The sequence below is a fragment of the Scyliorhinus torazame genome, chromosome 12, assembly GCF_047496885.1.
Source record: "Scyliorhinus torazame isolate Kashiwa2021f chromosome 12, sScyTor2.1, whole genome shotgun sequence".
Classification (NCBI taxonomy): Eukaryota; Metazoa; Chordata; class Chondrichthyes; order Carcharhiniformes; family Scyliorhinidae; genus Scyliorhinus; species Scyliorhinus torazame.
The window spans coordinates 60,725,545-60,751,439 of record NC_092718.1 but is presented as its reverse complement, the minus strand read 5'-3'; the positions used below and the strand labels follow the sequence as shown (position 1 = coordinate 60,751,439).

General features: G+C 46.3%; 1 protein-coding gene across 1 annotated transcript in view; it reads left to right on the top strand.

Moving 5' to 3' along the window:
- Window positions 1-25,895, top strand: part of il16 (interleukin 16) — a 240,301-nt gene that overhangs the window by 17,372 nt on the left and 197,034 nt on the right. The window contains exon 2 of the mRNA XM_072468752.1: window positions 20,328-20,767. Within this exon, the coding sequence (XP_072324853.1) occupies window positions 20,369-20,767 (399 nt within the window). The 5' untranslated portion in view covers window positions 20,328-20,368. The remainder of the gene's footprint in view (window positions 1-20,327; window positions 20,768-25,895) is intronic.

Genomic DNA, 25,895 nt, shown 5'->3' with positions numbered 1-25,895 from the left:
CCCGCTCGGCGCCTGGAAGGAACCGGTAGCGTAAAAGTTTAGGGCCACCGTCACCTTGACGGAGACTGGTATAGCGTGCCCTCCACCCGTTCCAAGTGGTGCGAGGTGCGCCACGAGGTGGCATATATGTGTGACCGTCTCCCTGCTGAACCGTAGTCTTCTCCTGCATGTGATGTCCGGTAGGGCCTCGAACGACCCTAGGCCTTGCTGGACGCCTGTGGCGCCCTGGCACCACCATGAGTGGCTCCTCCTCCTTCCCCCCCCCCCCCCCCCACCCACCCCAGCACTTCAATATCAGTGCCTGCTTCCTGTGCATTCCTCGCCGTCGGGGGGTCAATGTTCCCCTCGGCATCCCTCTGGACATTCCGGGCCTGAGCGCCTGCGGCCTGCGCGGCGACAACGGGCCTCTCCGCGGCCATCCTCTCTGCTGCAGCAGCAGCCGCTGCATCTGCAGCCACTGTGGGCCGTCGCAGTCTACGCTGCCGGATGGCCACCTGCAGAGCTGCGGCTCCAACCACGGCAGTGAACATCGCTGTCTGGTTGGCATACATGGTGACCTGCAGGCGGGCGGTGGGGGGGGGCAGAGAAACGACAACGAGAGGCGAGGCCATATTGGATTTGGTACTGGGTAATGAACCAGGACAGGTGTTAGATTTGGAGGTGGGTGAGCACTTTGGTGATAGTGACCACAATTTGATTACGTTTACTTTAGTGATGGAAAGGGATAGGTATATACCGCAGGGCAAGAGTTATATCTGGGGGAAAGGCAATTATGATGCGATGAGGCAAGACTTAAGATGCATTGGATGGAGAGGAAAACTGCAGGGAATAGGCACAATGGAAATGTGGAGCTTGTTCAAGGAACTGTTACTAAAGCAGTCGAAACACTTGTCAAGTGGAAGAAGGAGGCTTATGTAAAGATGAGACATGAAGGTTCAGTTGGGGCGCTCAAGAGTTACAAGTTAGCTAGGAAGGACCTAAAGAGAGAGCTAAGAAAAGCCATGATGGGACATGAGAAGTCTTTGGCAGGTAGGATCAAGGATAACCCTAAAGTTTTCTATAGATATGTCAGGAATAAACGAATGACTAGGGTAAGAGTAGGGCCAGTCAAGGACAGTAGTGGGAAGTTGTTCGTGGTGTCCGAGGAGATAGGAGAGGTGCTAAATGAATATTTTTCGTCAGTATTCACACAGGAAAAAGATAGTGTTGTCAAGTAGAATACTGAGATTCAGGCTACTAGACTAGAAGAGCATGAGGCTCATAAGGAGGAGGTGTTGGCAATTCTGGAAAGTGTGAAAATAGATAATTCCCCTGGGCTGGATGGGATTTATCCTAGGATTCTCTGGGAAGCTATGGAGGAGATTGCTGAGCCTTTGGCTTTGATCTTTAAGTCATCTTTGTCTACAGGAATAGTGCCAGAAGACTGGAGGATAGCAAATGTTGTCCCTCACCCACCTCCACACTCTCCCTCACCCCCCTCCCACCTCCACTCCCTCCCACCTCCACTCCCTCCCTCAACCCCCTCCCCCTCCACACACTCCCTCTCCCCCCTCCCACCTCCACACCCTCCCTCACCCCCCTCCCACCTCCACACTCTCCCTCACCCCCCTCCCACCTCCACACTCTCCCTCACCCCCCTCCCACCTCCACTCCCTCCCTCTCCCCCTCCCACCTCCACTCTCTCCCTCTGCCCCCCTCCCACCTCCACTCCCTCCCTCACCCCCCCTCTCACCTCCACTCCCTCCCTCACCCCCCTCCCACCTCCACTCCCTCCCTCACCCCCCTCCCACCTCCACTCCCTCCCTCCCTCACCCCTCTCCCACCTCCACTCCCTCCCTCGCACCCCTCCCAGCTCCACACACTCCCTCACCCCCCCCCTCCCACCTCCACTCCCTCCCTCCCTCACCCCTCTCCCACCTCCACACTCTCCCTCCCAGTCCCCCGTTGGCCGCAGCATTCTCGGGGAAGCCGACCCTGTCTGATTTGCGCCGTTTTTGGCGCTGGTTGGCGGACATCGCGCCGATTACGGAGAATTTCACCCCAGATTCTGAACTGGGGCGTGATTCTCCATAAGCGGCGCGATGGCCGCCGACCGGCGCCAAAAACGGCTTGAATCAGTCTGGCATCGCGGCGCCCCAAAGGTGCGGAATTCTCCACATCTTGAGGGGCCGAGCCCTTACCTTGAGGGGCTAGGCCCGCGCCGGACTGATTTCCGCCCCGCCAGCTGGCGGGAAAGGCCTTTGGCGGCCCGCCAGCCGGCGCGGAAATGACTTTGCCGGGCGGCGCATGCGCGGGAGCGTCAGCGGCCGCTCACGGCATCCCCGCGCATGCGCAGTGGAGCGGGGTCTCTTCCGCCTCCGCCATAGTGGAGACCATGGCGAAGGTGGAAGGAAAAGAGTGCCCCCACGGCACAGGCCCGCCCGCGGATCGGTGGGCCCCGATCGCGGGCCAGGCCACCGTGGGGGCAGCCCCCGGGGCCAGATCGCCCCCCCCCCCCCAGGACCCCGGAGCCCGCCCGCGCCGCCGTGACCCGCCATCCCAAAGATGGTTCAATCGACGCCGGCTGGCGTGGGTTGACAGCGGCAGGATTTCGGTCTATCGCGGACCGGAGAATTGCCGGGGGATTCCCACCGACCGGCGCGGCGCGATTCCCGCCCCCGCCGAATATCCGATGGCGGAGAATTTGCGACACGGCGGGGGCGGGATTCACGCCAGCCCCCGGCGATTCTCTGACCCGGTGGGGGGTCGGATAATCGCGCCCCTGGTCTTCCAATATAGTCCACTTGCAGGATTCTCCGTCGGCAGGATCCTCCGCTTCGCTGGCAGCACACTCATGCCCGTGGGTTTCCCGACGGCGTGCGGGTGACCACAATGGGAAACCTCATTGGCTGGATGGAAAATGGGGCTGGCGGGATTGGAGAATTCCGCCCCACATCCTTTGGGGATTCTTTAGCTCTTCTGTTGCCTGCTGTTAATCCTGCTGTTAATCCTGATGTGTTTGGCTTGTTCAGACAGAACTTCATTCGCAATTGCTTGGCAAAGTTCTATGGTTTGTTCATCTGCTTGAGACACAACTGAATCAAGAAACCAAAGTTCTGGACACTGTTTACACATTCCGAACTCAATTAGTAGGTTCGCTGCATCCCAATTCGAACTGTGGAGTTTTGTGGACATTCTGACGATATTTGTTTGGTGTTCCTTCTTCTGTAGGACCTGGGAGGAGAGTTGCTACAACCTCTCTTGTGCACTTTTCCAAAGCTTCATCCACAAAGATGAGTTGTGGCAGAAACACTCCATGTAGTAATGCTGTCTTTGCTTTTTTAATCAATTTAGTGTTCAGCAAATCCTGAAGTCACCCTATCTGAACCTTCTCTGGCCTAACTTTAATTACTTTTTTTTTGTTTGACTCTTGCTTGTTCACCATTGATCCAGCCCACAGCCATATCCTACTAAGCTATCCCGGTGCTGGTCCTCTTGATGCGCTGTCCCACTCATGGAACTGAGGGTCTAATTTGCTTTTCAGCTCATTATTTGAATACTGACTCAGTAATGTGCATCTAAAGCTTTTCATTGCAGTTGCCACACAGTAAGAAGATGGCGGACAGATCTTGTGGGGCCGCGGAAGGAAGGAGGTGCTCCTTCAGAGAGGACGGCCCGACGATGGGTGGGCACTGATCGAGGGCCATGCCACATTTGAGGTACCCCCCCCCGGTGCAGGATACCCCCCCCCCCCCCCCCACCCCCCCCCCCCCCCCCAAAGCTGGCCGTTCCCGCGCTGTTCCCAACGGCAGCGACCAGGTGTGGATGGCGCCGGGGGGAACCCGCCGTTTTGGCCTGGCCGCTCGGCCCATTCGGGCCTGAGAATGGCGGGGGTGCCGGAGAATCGCCATTTTTGGTGTCTCCGGCGGTTCTCCGGCACGCGGAACTCGACGGTGCCATTCCCTCTGCTTGGGAGAATCGCGAGAGGGCGTCGGACCGGCGTCCCGTGAAATTTTGGTCGCCCCGGCGATTCTCCCAACCGGCGCGGGAGTGGAGAATCTCGCCCCCTATCTCTATAAAACTACATCAGACCCTCTCTCTCTATAAAACTACACCAGACCCTCTCTCGATAAAACTACATCAGACCCTCTCTCTATAAAACTACACCAGACTCTCTCTCAATAAAACTACACCAGACCCTCTCTCGATAAAACTACACCAGACCCTCTCTCTCAATAAAACTACACCAGACCCTCTCTCGATAAAACTACACCAGACCCTCTCTCGATAAAACTACACCAGACCCTCTCTCTCTATAAAACTACACCTGACCCTCTCTCTATAAAACTACACCAGACCCTCTCTCTATACAACTACACCAGACCCTCTCTCTATACAACTGCACCAGACTCTCTCTATAAAACTACACCAGACCCTCTCTCTCTATAAAACTACACCAGACTCTCTCTATAAAACTACACCAGACCCTCTCTCGATAAAACTACACCAGACTCTCTCTCTATAAAACTACACCAGACTCTCTCTATAAAACTACACCAGACCCTCTCTCTCTATAAAACTACACCAGACCCTCTCTCTATACAACTACACCAGACCCTCTCTCGATAAAACTACACCAGACCCTCTCTCTATAAAACTACACCAGACCCTCTCTCTCTATAAAACTACACCAGACCCTCTCTCGATAAAACTACACCAGACTCTCTCTATAAAACTACACCAGACCCTCTCTCTATAAAACTACACCAGACCCTCTCTCGATAAAACTACACCAGACTCTCTCTATAAAACTACACCAGACCCTCTCTCTCTATAAAACTACACCAGACCCTCTCTCTCTATAAAACTACACCAGACTCTCTCTATAAAACTACACCAGACCCTCTCTCTCTATAAAACTACACCAGACCCTCTCTCTCTATAAAACTACACCAGACTCTCTCTATAAAACTACACCAGACCCTCTCTCGATAAAACTACACCAGACTCTCTCTCTCTCTATAAAATTACACCAGACCCTCTCTCTATAAAACTACACAAGACCCTCTCTCTATAAAACTACACCAGACCCTCTCTCGATAAAACTACACCAGACTCTCTCTCTATAAAACTACACCAGACCCTCTCTCTCTATAAAACTACACCAGACCCTCTCTCGATAAAACTACACCAGACCCTCTCTCTATAAAACTACACCAGACTCTCTCTCTATAAAACTACACCAGACCCTCTCTCTCTATAAAACTACACCAGACCCTCTCTCGATAAAACTACACCAGACCCTCTCTCGATAAAACTACACCAGACCCTCTCTCGATAAAACTACACCAGACCCTCTCTCTATAAAACTATACCAGACCCTCTCTCTCTATAAAACTACACCAGACCCTCTCTCTATAAAACTACACAAGACCCTCTCTATAAAACTACACCTGACCCTCTCTCTATAAAACTACACCAGACTCTCTCTCGATAAAACTACACCAGACCCTCTCTCTCTATAAAACTACACCAGACCCTCTCTCGATAAAACTACACCAGACCCTCTCTCTATAAAACTACACCAGACCCTCTCTCTCTATAAAACTACACCAGACCCTCTCTCGATAAAACTACACCAGACCCTCTCTCTCTATAAAACTACACCAGACCCTCTCTCGATAAAACTACACCAGACCGTCTCTCGATAAAACTACACCAGACCCTCTCTCTATAAAACTACACCAGACCCTCTCTCTATAAAACTACACCAGACCCTCTCTCTATAAAACTACACCAGACCCTCTCTCTATAAAACTACACCAGACCCTCTCTCGATAAAACTACACCAGACCCTCTCTATAAAACTACACCAGACCCTTTCTCTATAAAACTACACCAGACCCTCTCTCGATAAAACTACACCAGACCCTCTCTCTCTATAAAACTACACCAGACCCTCTCTCTCGATAAAACTACACCAGACCCTTTCTCTATAAAACTACACCAGACCCTCTCTCTATGAAACTACACCAGACCCCCTCTCTATAAAACTACACCAGACCCTCGCTCTCTATAAAACGACACCAGACTCTCTCTCTATAAAACTACACCAGACCCTCTCTTTATAATATAGACCAGACCCTCTCTCGATAAAACTACACCAGACCCTCTCTCTATAAAACTACACTAGACCCTCTCTCTATAAAACTACACCAGACTCTCTCTTTATAATATAGACCAGACCCTCTCTACATAAAACTACACCAGTCCCTCTCTCTATAAAACTGCACCAGACCCTCTCTCTATAAAACTACACCAGACCCTCTCTCTATAAAACTACACCAGACCCTCTCTCTATAAAACTACACCAGACCCTCTCTCTATAAAACTACACCAGACTCTCTCTTTATAATATAGACCAGACCCTCTCTACATAAAACTACACCAGTCCCTCTCTCTATAAAACTGCACCAGACCCTCTCTCTATAAAACTACACCAGACCCTCTCTCTATAAAACTACACCAGTCCCTCTCTCTATAAACTACACCAGACCCTCTCTCGATAAAACTACACCAGACCCTCTCTCTATAAAACGACACCTGACCCTCTCTCTTTAAAACTACACCAGACCCTCTCTCTATAAAACGACACCTGACCCTCTCTCTATAAAACTACACCAGACTCTCTCTCTATAAAACTACACCAGACCCTCTCTCGATAAAACTACACCAGACCCTCTCTCTATAAAACGACACCTGACCCTCTCTCGATAAAACTACACCAGACTCTCTCTCGATAAAACTACACCAGACCCTCTCTCTACAAAACGACACCTGACCCTCTCTCTATAAAACTACACCAGACTCTCTCTCGATAAAACTACACCAGACCCTCTCTCTATAAAACGACACCAGTCCCTCTCTCTATAAAACTACACCAGGCCCTCTCTCTATAAAATTACACCAGACTCTCTCTTGATAAAACTACACCAGACCCTCTCTCTCTATAAAACTACACCAGACCCTCTCTCGATAAAACTACACCAGACCCTCTCTCTATAAACTACACCAGACCCTCTCTCTCTATAAAACTACACCAGACCCTCTCTCTATAAAACTACACCAGACCCTCTCTCTATAAAACTACACCAGACCCTCTCTCTATAAAACTACACCAGACCCTCTCTCTCTATAAAACTACACCAGACCCTCTCTCTCTATAAAACTAAACCAGACCCTCTCTCTATAAAACGACACCTGACCCCCTCTCTCTATAAAACTACACCAGATCCTCTCTCTATAAATCTACATCAGACCCTCTCGCTATAAAACTACACCAGACTCTCTCTCTATAAACTACACCAGTCCCTCTCTCTATAAAACTACAACGGACCCTCTCTCTATAAAACTACACCAGACCCTCTCTCTCTATAAAACTACACCAGTCCCTCTCTCTATAAAACTACACCAGACGTTCTCTCTATAAAACTACACCGGACCCTCTCTCTCTATAAAACTACATCAGACCCTCTCTCTCTATAAAACTACACCGGACCCTCTCTCTCTATAAAACTACATCAGACCCCCTCTCGCTATAAAACTACACCAGTCCCTCTATAAAACTACACCAGACTCTCTCTCTCTATAAAACTACACCAGACCCTCTCTCTATAAAACTACACCAGACCCTCTCGCTATAAAACTACACCAGACCCTCTCTCTCTCTATAAAACTACAACAGACCCCCTCTCTATAATACTACACCAGACACTCTCTCGATAAAACTACACCAGTCCCTCTCTTTATAATATAGACCAGACCCTCTCTGCATAAAACTACACCAGACCCTCTCTCTATAAAACTACACCAGACCCTCTCTCTCTATAAAACTACACCAGACCCTCTCTCTATACAACTGCACCAGACTCTCTCTCTCTATAAAACTACACCAGACTCTCTCTCTATAAAACTCCACCAGACCCTCTCTCGATAAAACTACACCAGACTCTCTCTCGATAAAACTACACCAGACACTCTCTATAAAACTACACCAGACCCTCTCTCGATAAAACTACACCAGACTCTCTCTCTCTCTATACAACTACACCAGACCCTCTCTCTCTATAAAACTACACCAGACTCTCTCTATAAAACTACACCAGACCCTCTCTCTCTATAAAACTACAACAGACCCTCTCTCTATAAAACTACACCAGACCCTCTCTCTCTATAAAACTACACCAGACCCTCTCTCTCTATAAAACTACACCAGACCCTCTCTCTATAAAACTACATCAGACCCTCTCTCTCTATAAAACTACACCAGACTCTCTCTATAAAACTACACAAGACCCTCTCTCTATAAAACTACACTAGACTCTCTCTCTCTATAAAACTACACCAGACCCTCTCTCTATAAAACTACACCAGACCCTCGCTCTATAAAACTACACCAGACCCTCTCTCTCTATAAAACTACACCAGACCCTCTCTCGATAAAACTACACCAGACCCTCTCTCTCTATAAAACTACACCAGACCCTCTCTCTCTATAAAACTACACCAGACCCTTTCTCTATAAAACTACACCAGACCCTCTCTCGATAAAACTACACCAGACCCTCTCTCTCTATAAAACTACACCAGACCCTCTCTCGATAAAACTACACCAGACCCTCTCTCGATAAAACTACACCAGACCCCCTCTATAAAACTACACCAGACCCTTTCTCTATAAAACTACACCAGACCCTCTCTCTATAAAACTACACCAGACCCTCTCTCGATAAAACTACACCAGACCCTCTCTCTCTATAAAACTACACCAGACCCTCTCTCGATAAAACTATCCCAGACTCTCTCTCTATAAAACTACACCAGACCCTCTCTCTCTCTCTCTCTCTCTCTATGAACTGCACCAAACCATCTCACTATATAATTACACCAGACCCTCTCTCTATGAAACTACACCAGACCCTCTCTCTATAAAACTACACAAGACCCTCTCTCTATAAAACTACACCAGACCCTCTCTCTATGAAACTACACCAGACCCTCTCTCTATGAAACTACACCAGACCCTCTCTCTATGAAACTACACCAGACCCCCTCTCTATAAAACTACACCAGACCCTCGCTCTCTATAAAACGACACCAGACTCTCTCTCTATAAAACTACACCAGACCCTCTCTTTATAATATAGACCAGACCCTCTCTACATAAAACTACACCAGACCCTCTCTCTATAAAACTACACTAGACCCTCTCTCTATAAAACTACACCAGACTCTCTCTTTATAATATAGACCAGACCCTCTCTACATAAAACTACACCAGTCCCTCTCTCTATAAAACTGCACCAGACCCTCTCTCTATAAAACTACACCAGACCCTCTCTCTATAAAACTACACCAGACCCTCTCTCTATAAAACTACACCAGACTCTCTCTTTATAATATAGACCAGACCCTCTCTACATAAAACTACACCAGTCCCTCTCTCTATAAAACTGCACCAGACCCTCTCTCTATAAAACTACACCAGACCCTCTCTCTATAAAACTACACCAGTCCCTCTCTCTATAAACTACACCAGACCCTCTCTCGATAAAACTACACCAGACCCTCTCTCTATAAAACGACACCTGACCCTCTCTCTTTAAAACTACACCAGACCCTCTCTCTATAAAACGACACCTGACCCTCTCTCTATAAAACTACACCAGACTCTCTCTCTATAAAACTACACCAGACCCTCTCTCGATAAAACTACACCAGACCCTCTCTCTATAAAACGACACCTGACCCTCTCTCGATAAAACTACACCAGACTCTCTCTCGATAAAACTACACCAGACCCTCTCTCTATAAAACGACACCTGACCCTCTCTCTATAAAACTACACCAGACTCTCTCTCGATAAAACTACACCAGACCCTCTCTCTATAAAACGACACCAGTCCCTCTCTCTATAAAACTACACCAGGCCCTCTCTCTATAAAATTACACCAGACTCTCTCTTGATAAAACTACACCAGACCCTCTCTCTCTATAAAACTACACCAGACCCTCTCTCGATAAAACTACACCAGACCCTCTCTCTATAAACTACACCAGACCCTCTCTCTCTATAAAACTACACCAGACCCTCTCTCTATAAAACTACACCAGACCCTCTCTCTATAAAACTACACCAGACCCTCTCTCTATAAAACTACACCAGACCCTCTCTCTCTATAAAACTACACCAGACCCTCTCTCTCTATAAAACTAAACCAGACCCTCTCTCTATAAAACGACACCTGACCCCCTCTCTCTATAAAACTACACCAGATCCTCTCTCTATAAATCTACATCAGACCCTCTCGCTATAAAACTACACCAGACTCTCACTCTATAAACTACACCAGTCCCTCTCTCTATAAAACTACAACGGACCCTCTCTCTATAAAACTACACCAGACCCTCTCTCTCTATAAAACTACACCAGTCCCTCTCTCTATAAAACTACACCAGACGTTCTCTCTATAAAACTACACCGGACCCTCTCTCTCTATAAAACTACATCAGACCCCCTCTCGCTATAAAACTACACCAGTCCCTCTATAAAACTACACCAGACTCTCTCTCTCTATAAAACTACACCAGACCCTCTCTCTATAAAACTACACCAGACCCTCTCGCTATAAAACTACACCAGACCCTCTCTCTCTCTATAAAACTACAACCGACCCCCTCTCTATAATACTACACCAGACACTCTCTCGATAAAACTACACCAGTCCCTCTCTTTATAATATAGACCAGACCCTCTCTGCATAAAACTACACCAGACCCTCTCTCTATAAAACTACACCAGACCCTCTCTCTCTATAAAACTACACCAGACCCTCTCTCTATACAACTGCACCAGACTCTCTCTCTCTATAAAACTACACCAGACCCTCTCTCTATAAAACTACACTAGACTCTCTCTCTCTATAAAACTACACCAGACCCTCTCTCTATAAAACTACACCAGACCCTCGCTCTATAAAACTACACCAGACCCTCTCTCTATAAAACTACACCAGACCCTCTCTCTCTATAAAACTACACCAGACCCTCTCTCTATAAAACTACACCAGACCCTCTCTCTATAAAACTACATCAGACCCTCTCTCTCTATAAACCTACACCAGACCCTCTCTCTCTATAAAACTACACCAGACTCTCTCTATAAAACTACACCAGACCCTCTCTCTCTATAAAACTACACCAGACTCTCTCTCTCTATAAAACTACACCAGACCCTCTCTCTCTATAAAACTACACCAGACCCTCTCTCTATAAAACTACACCAGACCCTCTCTCTCTAAAATTACACCGGACCCTCTTTCTATAAAATTACACCATGCCCTCTCTCTATAAACTACGCCAGATTCTCTCTCTATAAAACTACACCAGACCCACCCTCTCTAGAACGACACCACACCCTCTATAAAACTACACCAGACTTTCTCCCTCTAATATGACTTCCTCATTCATCTTTGAAATGGTGCATTCTTCTCATCACGGAATTTACAAAGTGTTTCTGACCATCTAGCTGAATGAAACTCGCACAACATGCAGAAAGTAGTCTACATTTAATAATCATACTCGAATAAATTCTTTTTCCTCTCAAATATTGAAAGAATCCAAACTGCCGAAATCCACGCAAGACAAAAGCTTCACCCTTCGAAGCAACCATGGAAGATTCCTACAAAGATCTCTATAAACTACACCAGACGCGCGCTCTATAAAACTACACCAGACCCTCTCTCTCTCTAAAACTACACCAGACCCTCTCTCTATAAAACGACACCAGACCCTCTCTCTCTATAAAACTACACCAGACTCTCTCTATAAAACTACACCAGACCCTCTCTCTCTATAAAACTACACCAGACTCTCTCTCTCTATAAAACTACACCAGACCCTCTCTCTCTATAAAACTACACCAGACCCTCTCTCTATAAAACTACACCAGACTCTCTCTATAAAACTACACCAGACCCTCTCTCTATAAAACTACACCAGACCCTCTCTCTATAAAACTACACCAGACCCTCTCTCGATAAAACTACACCAGACTCTCGATAAAACTACACCAGACTCTCTCTCGATAAAACTACACCAGACTCTCTCTATAAAACTACACCAGACCCTCTCTCGATAAAACTACACCAGACTCTCTCTCTCTCTATACAACTACACCAGACCCCCTCTCTCTATAAAACTAAACCAGACCCTCTCTCTATAAAACTACACAAGACCCTCTCTATAAAACTACACCAGACCCTCTCTCTCTATAAAACTACACCAGACTCTCTCGATAAAACTACACCAGACCCCCTCTCTATAAAACTACACCAGACTCTCTCTCGTTAAAACTACACCAGACCCTCTCTCTCTATAAAACTACACCAGACCCTCTCTCTATAAAACTACACCAGACTCTCTCTATAAAACTACACCAGACCCTCTCTCTCTATAAAACTACACCAGACCCTCTCTCGATAAAACTACACCAGACTCTCTCTCGATAAAACTACACCAGACTCTCTCTCTAAAACTACACCAGACTCTCTCTCTATAAAACTACACCAGACCCTCTCTCTCTATAAAACTACACCAGACCCTCTCTCGATAAAACTACACCAGACTCTCTCTCTATAAAACTACACCAGACCCTCTCTCTCTATAAAACTACACCAGACCCTCTCTCGATAAAACTACACCAGACTCTCTCTCTATAAAACTACACCAGACCCTCTCTCTCTATAAAACTACACCAGACCCTCTCTATAAAACTACACCAGACCCTCTCTCTCTATAAAACTACACCAGACCCTCTCTCGATAAAACTACACCAGACTCTCTCTCGATAAAACTACACCAGACTCTCTCTCTAAAACTACACCAGACCCTCTCTCGATAAAACTACACCAGACTCTCTCTCTCTCTATACAACTACACCAGACCCCCTCTCTCTATAAAACTACACCAGACCCTCTCTCTATAAAACTACACCAGACCCTCTCTCTATAAAACTACACCAGACTCTCTCTCTCTCTATACAACTACACCAGACCCCCTCTCTCTATAAAACTAAACCAGACCCTCTCTCTATAAAACTACACAAGACCCTTTCTATAAAACTACACCAGACCCTCTCTCTCTATAAAACTACACCAGACCCTCTCTCTATAAAACTACACCAGACCCTCTCTCTATAAAACTACACCAGACCCTCTCTCTATAAAACTACACCAGACCCTCTCTCTATAAAACTACACCAGACCCTCTCTCTATAAAACTACACAAGACCCTCTCTCTATAAAACTACACCAGACCCTCTCTCTCTATAAAACTACACCAGACCCTCTCTCGATAAAACTACACCAGACCCTCTCTCGATAAAACTACACCAGACCCTCTCTCTCTATAAAACTACACCAGACTCTCTCTCTCTCTATACAACTACACCAGACCCCCTCTCTCTATAAAATTACACCAGACCCTCTCTCTATAAAACTACACAAGACCCTCTCTCTATAAAACTACACCAGACCCTCTCTCTCTATAAAACTACACCAGACTCTCTCTATAAAACTACACCAGACCCTCTCTCTATAAAACTACACCAGACCCTCTCTCTATAAAACTACACCAGACCCTCTCTCTCTATAAAACTACACCAGACCCTCTCTCGATAAAACTATCCCAGAGTCTCTCTCTATAAAACTACACCAGACCCTCTCTCTATGAAACTACACCAGACCCTCTCTCTATAAAACTACACCAGACCCTCTCTCTATAAAACTACACCAGACTCTCTCTTTATAATATAGACCAGACCCTCTCTACATAAAACTACACCAGTCCCTCTCTCTATAAAACTGCACCAGACCCTCTCTCTATAAAACTACACCAGACCCTCTCTCTATAAAACTACACCAGACCCTCTCTCTATAAACTACACCAGACCCTCTCTCTATAAACTACACCAGACCCTCTCTCTATAAAACTACACCAGACCCACTCTCTCTATAAAACTACACCAGACTCTCTCTCTCTAAAATTACACCGGACCCTCTTTCTATAAAACTACACCAGACTCTCTCTCTATAAACTACACCAGTCCCTCTCTCTATAAAACTACACCAGACCCTCTCTCTATAAAACTACACCAGACCCTCTCTCTCTATAAAACTACACCAGACCCTCTCTCTCTATAAAACTACACCAGACTCTCTCTCTATAAAACTACATCAGACCCCCTCTCGCTATAAAACTACACCAGTCCCTCTCTCTATAAAACTACACCAGACTTTCTCTCTATAAAACTACACCAGACCCTCTCTCTATAAAACTACATCAGACCCCCTCTCGCTATAAAACTACACCAGACCCTCTCTCTCTCTATAAAACTACACCAGACCCCCCACTCGATAAAACTACACCAGTCCCCCTCTCTATAAAACTACACCAGACGTTCTCTCTATAAAACTACACCAGACCCTCTCTCTCTATAAAACTACATCAGACCCCCTCTCGCTATAAAACTACACCAGTCCCTCTCTCTATAAAACTACACCAGACTTTCTCTCTATAAAACTACACCAGACCCTCTCTCTATAAAACTACATCAGACCCCCTCTCGCTATAAAACTACACCAGACCCTCTCTCTATAAAACTACACCAGACCCTCTCTCTATAAAACTACACCAGACTCTCTCTTTATAATATAGACCAGACCCTCTCTACATAAAACTACACCAGTCCCTCTCTCTATAAAACTGCACCAGACCCTCTCTCTATAAAACTACACCAGACCCTCTCTCTATAAAACTACACCAGACCCTCTCTCTATAAACTACACCAGACCCTCTCTCTATAAACTACACCAGACCCTCTCTCTATAAAACTACACCAGACTCTCTCTCTCTAAAATTACACCGGACCCTCTTTCTATAAAACTACACCAGACTCTCTCTCTATAAACTACACCAGTCCCTCTCTCTATAAAACTACACCAGACCCTCTCTCTATAAAACTACACCAGACCCTCTCTCTCTCTATAAAACTACACCAGACCCTCTCTCTCTATAAAACTACACCAGACCCTCTCTCTCTATAAAACTACACCAGACTCTCTCTCTATAAAACTACATCAGACCCCCTCTCGCTATAAAACTACACCAGTCCCTCTCTCTATAAAACTACACCAGACTTTCTCTCTATAAAACTACACCAGACCCTCTCTCTATAAAACTACACCAGACCCTCTCTCTATAAAACTACATCAGACCCCCTCTCGCTATAAAACTACACCAGACCCTCTCTCTCTCTATAAAACTACACCAGACCCCCCACTCGATAAAACTACACCAGTCCCCCTCTCTATAAAACTACACCAGACGTTCTCTCTACAAAACTACACCAGACCCTCTCTCTCTATAAAACTACATCAGACCCCCTCTCGCTATAAAACTACACCAGTCCCTCTCTCTATAAAACTACACCAGACTTTCTCTCTATAAAACTACACCAGACCCTCTCTCTATAAAACTACATCAGACCCCCTCTCGCTATAAAACTACACCAGACCCTCTCTCTCTCTATAAAACTACACCAGACCCCCACTCGATAAAACTATACCAGGCCCTCTCTCTCTCTCTATAAAACTACACCAGACTCTCTCTCTATAAAACTACACCAGACTCTCTCTCTATAAAACTACACCAGACCCTCTCTCTCTAAAATTACACCGGACCCTCTTTCTATAAATTTACACCAGGCCCTCTCTCTATAAAACTACACCAGACCCTCTCTCTATAAAACTACACCAGTCCCTCTCTCTATAAAACTACACCAGACGTTCTCTCTATAAAACTACACCAGACCCTCTCTCTCTATAAAACTACACCAGACCCTCTCTCTTTATAAAACTACATCAGACCCCCTCTCGCTATAAAACTACACCAGACCCTCTCTCTCTATAAAACTACATCAGACCCCCTCTCTCTATAAAACTACACCAGACGTTCTCTCTATAAAACTACACCAGACCCTCTCTCTATAAAACTACATCAGACCCCCTCTCGCTATAAAACTACACCAGACCCTCTCTCTCTCTATAAAACTACACCAGACCCTCTCTCTCTATAAAACTACACCAGACTCTCTCTCTATAAAACTACACCAGACCCTCTCTCTCTAAAATTACCCCGGACCCTCTTTCTATAAAATTACACCAGGCCCTCTCTCTATAAACTACGCCAGATTCTCTCTCTATAAAACTACACCAGACCCTCCCTCTATAGAACGACACCACACCCTCTATAAAACTACACCAGACTTTCTCCCTCTAATATGACTTCCTCATTCATCTTTGAAATGGTGCATTCTTCTCATCACGGAATTTACAAAGTGTTTCTGACCATCTAGCTGAATGAAACTCGCACAACATGCAGAAAGTAGTCTACATTTAATAATCATACTCGAATAAATTCTTTTTCCTCTGAAATATTGAAAGAATCCAAACTGCCGAAATCCACGCAAGACAAAAGCTTCACCCTTCGAAGCAACCATGGAAGATTCCTACAAAGATCTCTATAAACTACACCAGACGCGCGCTCTATAAAACTACACCAGACCCACTCACACTGACAGCATGTTTGAACAAAAATCTTTTAATTCATTGTGTGCCTTTCCCGGCTTCAGGGAGTCCCAATGATCTTCACAGTCAGTGAAGTACTTTGGAATGTAGTCGCCGATTTGATGTGTGACACCGGGCCGCCAGTTTGCACTCAGTCATTCCATGCTAATAGCAGTTTACTGAATGAGCAGATAATTAGCTTCCCGCAATGTTAGTTGAGGAATAAATGGTGGCTGGGACTCCAGGGAGAACAATCCTTCAACTTTCTGTTATGTACAGTCCTCCGTGAGTAAGAATCCTCTTATAAATGTGTAATTTCACAACTGAAGTTAAAATATCACACCTTCAGCATCCTGGAGTCGGGAAAAGCAAGTAAAGGTTTAGTTGAATTATTATTTATCGACAGACGTTTCTACCAAGTTATGATAGCAGCTATGAGAGTGCCAGGCCATCTGAGAAACGTCAGGGTACGTTTGTGTATGTAAGTGATTGTTGTTAGAGGATGTAGGTGACTATCATGACACGTTGTGGCCATTTTGATATTAGATCCGGCGAGGGAAGCTCGGGGGCCGTAGTTGCCCAACAACATCCTTTTATTTATGGGCGCCACAGTGGTTCGATTATGGCTTGGGTCACTGTGCGGTGTCTGCACGTTCTTCCCCGGTTTCCTCCGGGTGCTCCGGTTTCCTCCCACAAGTCCCGAAATAGGTTCTTGTTAGGTGAATTGGGCATTCTGAATTATCCCTCCAATTACATTATTTTTTTTAAAAAAGTACCCAGTGCACCTTTTTTCCAATTCGGGGGCAATTTAGCGTGGCCAATCCACCTACCCTGCGCATCATTTTGGGTTGTGGGGGTGAGACCCACGCAGACACTGGGAGAATATGCAAACTCCACATGGACAGTGACCCGGGGCTGGGATTGAACTCGGTGTCATGAGGCAGCAGTGCTAACCACTGTGCCACCGTGCTGCCTCGAACCTCCGGATAGCTCGCGATGAACAATCCGTATTAGTTTGTCAGCATCAAATCGATCCCAAGAACAAATTATTCGCTTATTAAAGGCTGCACTGCAATTTCCATCCAGCCCAGCAGATTATGGCAATTTCACCCTGGTTTTAGGTCAATCACTATAACAACAACTTGCATTTACATTTCACCTTTAAAGTAGTTAAGTGCCCCAAATTGTCGAGAGAGTATCCAAATTTGTGAAATCCTGGTGCAGATGCCTCACTCATTGTGCAACGGTAATGGTGGAGAGCGCTGTGTTGAAGATCATCGACCTGAAACATTGGGGTGTATTCTCCGTTTTGGATACTATGGGTGGATTTCTCCGTAGCCCGACGCTGAAAGCGGGATCTGGCGATCGGGCGGATAATGGCTTCCGACATCAGTATGGGGCAGGCCGGCCCGGTTTGACGCCAGTTCACGATGCTCCGCTCCTTCCAAATTGGCGGCATCGGGACGCACGCCCCGCTCCGTCGCACGGCTGTTAGCGCATCTTCAGCCGGCCCACCCGCGATGCTCCATCCCCGATGGGCCGAGTTCTCGACGGCACAGGCCATGTGTGGTCCCAGCTGTCGTAACCCGGCGTGCTGGCTGTGGACAGTGTCCAGCGCCACCACACTCGTACGGGATCCGTGCCACGGACTGGGGGGCTTCTGCTGTGGCTGGGGGGAGTAGTGGGGGTGGACAGGGGGTGGGCTGTGGGGTTGGGGTGGGGTGGTTAGGGTTCTAGCATGGCCGGAGCCATGTTTTCCGGCGTGACCGGTGCAGGTCGGCAGCCCTGCGGATATGCAGTACAGGACCCGACAATTCTCCGGCCGTTTTTCTGCGCAATCCACTGGTGGTTCATGCAGTGCCGGTGCTAGCCCCTCATCGGTACTGGAATCGGTGAGGGGTTTGCGCCAAATTTCCCATTGTGATCCACCCGCAGATTCTCCATTGGCGCCGGCACTGAGCAGCTAGGGTGGAATTCTCCAGTCTATGTTCTTCTGCTGAAGGATAATTGCTCCCATTTTACAGTCCCCCAGAGAGCACAAATCGGGATACAATTCCGTGTCACTTGCAATGCATGGCGAGGAATATGAGGGATGACCGAGGGAATTCTGCTATGGGACCGCCGTTCCGAGGAGGCACCCGATAGTGAAGCACCCCCCCCCCAAATCCGGCACTGCAAATCAGCCCCGAATCCCCTGCCCCACACCGCCAAGCAACCCCCCCACCCCTAGATTGCCTGGGTGCCTCCCCTTCCCCCAAGTACAGGGGTGACCCGACACCCTCCCATCCCCAGGGGCACCCTAATGAGGGAGACCTCTCCAGGGCCCCGTGCAATAGGGAAACCCTCCCCAGGGAGCTCATGAATAGGGAGATCCCACTCCCCGGAATACCTGCAATAAGGAGACCCCCTCAGGGCCCTCTAAGTAAAGGGACTCCCCACAGAGATTCCCTAACCAAAGGGAACCCCCACAAAGACTCTTTAAATGAAGGAACTCCCTGACACCACAGAGCACCCCCCAGAAAAGAGACCCCTGTCTGGAAGCTAGAGAACAGTCCAGATAGAGACAGTGAAACTAATTATAGCTGTGACACTTACCTGGAGGCTTCATGTATCCAATATTGGAAGGAGAATAGCTGTGACCTCTAGCGTGTGATTGAAGTGCACATTACCTCTCTTTGATGTGGTCAATGTTTACAAACACTGGGGCTTCACCACTTGTCACTGATCCATGAAGGGAGATGAATGAATCAAGGCTGCAAGCTGTTCGTGGTATTTCTCTCCATGGTGGGGGGAGGAAAAGACCGAGGCAGCACTGGGAAGTCTGGGGGACATGAGCTGCAGTTGTGTAGATTCCCATGTCATTGGCGATTGCAGTCAGGGTACAGCTTCCCGTTAAAAACTGCCTTTACATTGTGTCAGAGAGGTCCAAATATCAGCCCCTCCTGTGTAGTCAATGAATAGCATCTATAGTATTGGTTGTATATCTGAGGGGACACGGTTTCCTAGTTGCTGAACTAGTAGTCCACAGGCCTTGGGAGCACAGGTTCAAATCCTCTCGCAGCAGCTGGTGGAATTTAAATTCAATTAATAAATCTGCAATTAATTAAAAGCAATGGTGGCCCTAAAACCCCATCTGGGTCACTAATGTCCTTTCGGGAAGGAAATCTGCTGCCCTTACCTGGCGTGGTCTACATGTGACTCCAGATTTACAGCAATGTGGTTGACTCTTCAATGCCCTTGGAAATGTAGCTCAGTGGGCTAGACAGCTGGTTTGTAATGCAGAAGAAGGCCAGCAGCGCGGGTTCAATTCCAGTACCAGCGTATCCGAACAGGCGCCGGAATGTGGCGACTAGGAGCTTTTCACAGGAACTTCATACTTGTGACAATGAAAGATGATTATTATTATTATTAAATGGCCCGTCAAACCACTTGGTTTAAACGTGATTGGGGATGGATAACGTGCAATGTTCCAAAAAATGGGTGCAATCAAATACCGAGATCACACAGTTCCCACGTGTCTGGAGTATTTATGGAGGATCACTGTGGGAGCCGTGCATCATTAGGGGAGAGAGAGATCACCATATATTTTTTCTGTTCTGCAGCTATCGTAGCATTTGGACATTAGTTTGTTTACCCTAACCTTCATCCTCTTTGCATTTTCAGGCAGTGTTTATTGGTGGGAAAAAGGAGAAAGGCCCTTCTTCATGCCGTCAAGGGGAGTGAAAAGAAATTCAACAGAAATGTTTTACTCCTGCAACAACTGGCAGAGAAAAAAGCAGACATCCTTCTCCCAGAAAGGTCAGAGAGGCTCTTCGTGTGGAAGCACCAAGAAATCCAGAAAGTTTGGGGTCATCTCCAAAACTCTTCTGCTGTGCAGTTCAAAGAGCAGCGATGACGGAGCAAGTGCCGAGGAAAATGATTCTACAGCAGAGGGTCGAATGTCGGAAGGCGTCTGTGAATTATCTGTGAATGACCCTGAATCTCAAGTGGTGTCACAGGCCCAACCAAAGAAGCTGAATATTGAAGACCCTGCGATTCAAAGCGAGCTGAAACCAAGTGGAATTGGGTCTGGAAAGGATAGCGAGAAAGACCATCCCCATAAGGTAAGTACAATCGCATAGAGCAGACTGAAAAACCCAGAAACCGCAAATGCTAGAAATGTATCATTGGTCAGTCACTGTCTGTGGAGACTGGCTCTGAAACTTTGTATGTAACCCTTTGAGTTAACCCGTCACTTTACAAGAACTAATCAACCTGCCGCGTAGATGGATACACTTTCCTACCTTCTGAAGATGTCTGGACTTTTAACAGTTAAACGTCAAAATTGCAAACGTGTGCAGCTGGAGGAGGAATCTACCATGCCGGACTGTGTATAATTTATACAACATCAACTCTCAACCCATGAACCACAACTTGCATTTATGTAGCACCTTTTGTTTTTCTCAATTATTCCAAGTACTTCGCTGGAGCATAATCAAACACAATCAAACACAATTTGACACACGAAGAGATATTACATGTGAAAAAACATAGAAAATAGGAGCAGGAGTAGGCCATTCGGCCCTCCATGCCTGCTCCGACATTCAATAGGATCATGGCTGATCCTCTATTTATTACCGCAGGTGATTCGAAGTTTCAACAACGTGGTCGGTGAACAAGAGGGTCCTAAAGGACGAGAGGGATGCAGAGATGTGGTGAGGTTGAGGGAAGGAATTCTGGTCGGCAGAACCTAGACAGTTGAGGGCACAGGATAGCAATGGGGCAATTGAAATGACACATACACAGGAGTGCAGAATTGGAGGAATGTAGAGAGGGCTGGAGGAAAGGAGGAAGATAGAGACAGGACGGAATGAGGCCATGGACAGATCTGAAAACAGGGATGAGAATTTAAAATTGAAGTGTTGACCTGGCTGCCAATGTAACTTAGTGAGCGGAGGGATGATGGGTGAATGCGATTTAAGATAGGGGCAACAGAGTTTTGGATGAACTAAAGTTTACGGAGACCAGGCAGGAGAGTGTTGGAAAAAACAAGTCTGGAGTGAACAAAGGCATGGCAGAGTTCTCAGCACCAGAAGTCCAAGGCAGGAGTGGAGATGGGTGATGCTATGAAGATGATAGGGATATGGGGTCCGGAGTCAGCTCAAAGTTAAATAAGATATCAATATTGCAAACCATGCGGTTCAGCCTCAGCCCGTGGTCATGGTGAGAAATGGAGATGGTGAAACCAATGAGGCAGAATTTTCCCTTACTCAGGCAGTGTGTTGTAGAGCACGGGGAATAAACAGGGTTGAAGCCATAGACGGCAACTTTCACTGCCATATTGTTAGCAACTTAGGAAACACAAAGCTAAGGGGCACGTTGATTGAGCCCGCCGTCAGGAACATACCTTTTAAAGATTGGGGCGTCATTTCTAAAGGTTATCCCAATGCACAAAATAGAAATTGAACCACCCTCCTCCTAGTAACCCACCCCACCCTGGCACTGCTTGGCACTGAACCCCTGGCAGGGCCCAGGAAGTGCCAGGGTTAGCGGCAGGGGGAATTGCTGGGGGAAGTGTCCGGGCAAATGCTTGGGCACTGCCTGGGCATGGCCCTCTCCCCCCTGAGCGAAGCGCTAACCTGAGCGCCTCCTGCAGGTCAACCTGACCAGTGCACATCAAGGGAGACCAGCCATAATTCACCCCATCATGAATGGATAATCTAACGGCCGAAGGATGGGAGGGGGGGAAGCGGGGGTGGCGTGGTATTATCAGGCAGAGAGTCCCGATGATTAGATTCAAATTTATTATAATGTGGTTCCTAAAATAAAATGTCAAAAATCCCGTTACGTCACCAACGTGGGGTCAATTGAGTCACACCATTATGTTGACGTGAAACACTATTTGGACCTCTTGCGGGATTTTCGCTCCCGTCGCCATTCACGCCAGATGCGAATGGGAGCACAAAATCCCTCCTAATATGCCATGAAGAAATTTCTACTCCAATATTGGGAGATAAAGAAGTAGCAATGAGAAATCAAGGGACATGTGGAAGCTGATGGGTTTTTGGGTGATGTTGCTAAGGATCATGCCATAAAAAGTATCGAAGCCAAGGATAGGTCCTTGGAGAACACACGGAGATAATGGTGCAGGAGTGAGAGAACAAGCTAAAGTAGAAGCCGTTGGTTATGCTGTTGGTGTACCACCTCCCATTGAATCATTCCCTTTAAAAGCAGTAAATGAAAACCCGTGTTTCCCCATTTGAAGACTTTCTGCAGGGCTCTCTCTACTGAAGAAACTCCAGGAGGATTTTTACAAGCGACATTGAATAAACCAGTTGCTACACTGAGCTTTGCTGAATTTACCATTTGTTCTGCCTCAGTAAGTTTGAGCAGATACATTGCAAGCTTTTGCCGATGCACGCAATTTCTCTTTGAGCTGATTTATGTAATCTTCTGTGGAAATATCTGCCATGGTGCTGTGATGAACCACGCTGATGTTAAATGCGAGAGTATCCTAAGACACACAAGGGTAACTTGGAACACCAGTTTGTAGTGGTGTATGTGTTTTTTCTGGTATAATGTGAGGAACGGTGTACAACCCAGTGAGGAACGATCTAGTCGTTGTATGAACAATTAATAAAGAATATTTATTAACTTAAAAAAAAGACAAAGACACACGACACGAGGGATTACGAAACACTATGACACTTGAAGTATACTGATGGCTATCTGCGCATAATTTTACATGTAACTATCTCTTGGCCCCCAAAACATCTTTACCTGAACCCTGAGGCACCCCTTTTTCCCAAACAACATCCAATTTTAAGTAATTCTATGAGCCAAATCCAGAAAATAATTACCACACCCAGGTTAAGGCGGCCATTTGTATGGACTTCAGATGCCACCCCATTTGGGCTCAATTTTTATGTCCTTTACAGTTGAATATACCATAAAAGCTCACTGTCTTGGTTCAAAATAGATGTATGTGTTAACAGTTTATTTTTCCTAATGCACTGTATCAGGATGGTATAGTCTTCAGGTTCAGCAAAGGCGGGGATGGTTACTTTCCTTCGGGAGACTAGGTCCGGAATTCTCTGGCTGATCGTTAGTGGCGGGATTCTCTGGTCCCGCCGGCAGCACACTCCCTCCCGCGGGCTTCCGAGTGGCGTGGAGTGGTTTCGAAGGGAATTCTCATTGACAATGGCCGGAGCAGAGAATCCTGCCGCCAGCGAATGCGTTGCTGCCGAGAAACACATGGCTGGGAGGTCGGAGAATCCCACCCATGATGTTAGCTGTCTCGCTCTCTTTCCTTGGTTAGTGTTTTACAGTTATACCATTACTTTCCCTTTTGATGTTCTTCACCCTGTGGTGTCGGCTTTTGGCAGGTACACACAACTTTCCTGACCTTTGAAGTTACCACCTCCATAGCCCCATTGATTTCTCGAGTTATGTATATAAAATACTTGTTTTCCACTGATAGGCAAATTCGCATCTCATCATTTCTCCTGACGTCTGCCTCTAAACAAATCCTTAACTTTTTATATCTTAATATTTCCCCTTCTTAACAATGCCAATAATATAATAAATAATCAAACAAAGCACGGATTCTCAATCGGATGCATCTGCTTTGAACTAATCATAATTGAACTCATTGTAGCAAATGATTATTGCATTTGTAACAGTTTATCCTGCGCTTCCTCAGACCCTCTGAACTGCGGGGGGGAAGGGTATGAATCACATGGTCCTTTCTCATTAACATGGCGATGCAGCCCCTGTCCATTTGGAAAAGCCTTGGGTATTCAGAGGCAATGTGATGTAGACACATAGATCAAATATAACTGGCTTCATCCCCTTTCCACCCACAGAACAAGAGCACATCTGAGGCAAGGCACAACTGAACTCCCAGCCTACATTGGCTAATAAATCTATCACAAGCGGATCAGTGTTCATGATCATAGATCCTTTTCTCACAAAGCTACAATCAGCCTTTTTGTGTTGGGATATGCTTTCTATCTTTGTGATGCTTACATTGGTCATATTTTATATTGGTTCTATGGAACCAACTTTCCCTGATAAAGTAAAGCTTTGTTGAGTCCTACATGAATAGGATGGGAATAGAGGGATACGGACCCAGGAAGTGTAGAAGATTGTAGTTTAGTCGGGCAGCATGTTCGGCACGGGCTTGGAGGGCCGAAGGGCCTGTTCCTGTGCTGTACATTTCTTTGTTGTTCTTTGAGTCGATCTGCATGATGTTTTCGCTGCTCCGATTATGTAATTGAATTTTTGTCACGTTGCTTTAGGTCATGCAAGCTCTCCAACAGTTACCAAATAATTCTACAAAAACTGTTGTGGATTGGAGGATGCAGCAAGATGTAGACATAATTAATATATACAGTTTAACAATGTATCATGTACCTGTTAACAGTGGATAAAGTTAACCATCATGCTGGAATTGTCTCCTACTGAAAGCTTTATTTGTATGGACTTCAGATGCCACCCCATTTGAGCTAAATTTTTAGTTCTTTACTGTTGAATATAACATCAAAGCTCACTGTCTTAGTTCAAAATAGGTGTATGTGTTATCAGTTTATTGTTCCTAATGTACCGTATCAGGATGGTATAGTGCAAGGTTAGGTGTAGTGATGGTATAGTATAAGGAAATAAGGGAGAGTATCAAATTGAAGGAAAAAGCATACAAAGTGGCAAAGATTAGTGGGAGACTAGAGGACTGGGAAATCTTTAGGGGGCAACAGAAAGCTACTTAAAAAAAGCTATAAAGAAGAGTAAGATAGATTATGAGAGTAAACTTGCTCAGAATATAAAAACAGACAGTAAAAGTTTCTACAAATATATAAAACAAAAAAGAGTGGCTAAGGTAAATATTGGTCCTTTAGAGGGTGAGAAGGGAGATTTAATAATGGGAGATGAGGAAATGGCTGAGGAACTGAACAGGCTTTTGGGTCGGTCTTCACAGTGGAAGACACAAATGACATGCCAGTGACTGATGGAAATGAGGCTATGACAGGTGAGGACCTTGAGAGGATTGTTATCACGAAGGAGGTAGTGATGGGCAAGCTAATGGGGCTAAAGGTAGACAAGTCTCCTGGACCTGATGGAATGCACCCCAGAGTGCTAAAAGAGATGGCTAGGGAAATTGCAAATGCACTAGTGCTAATTTGCCAAAATTCACTAGACTCTGGGGTGGTCCCGGCGGATTGGAAATTAGCAAACGTGACACCACTGTTTAAAAAA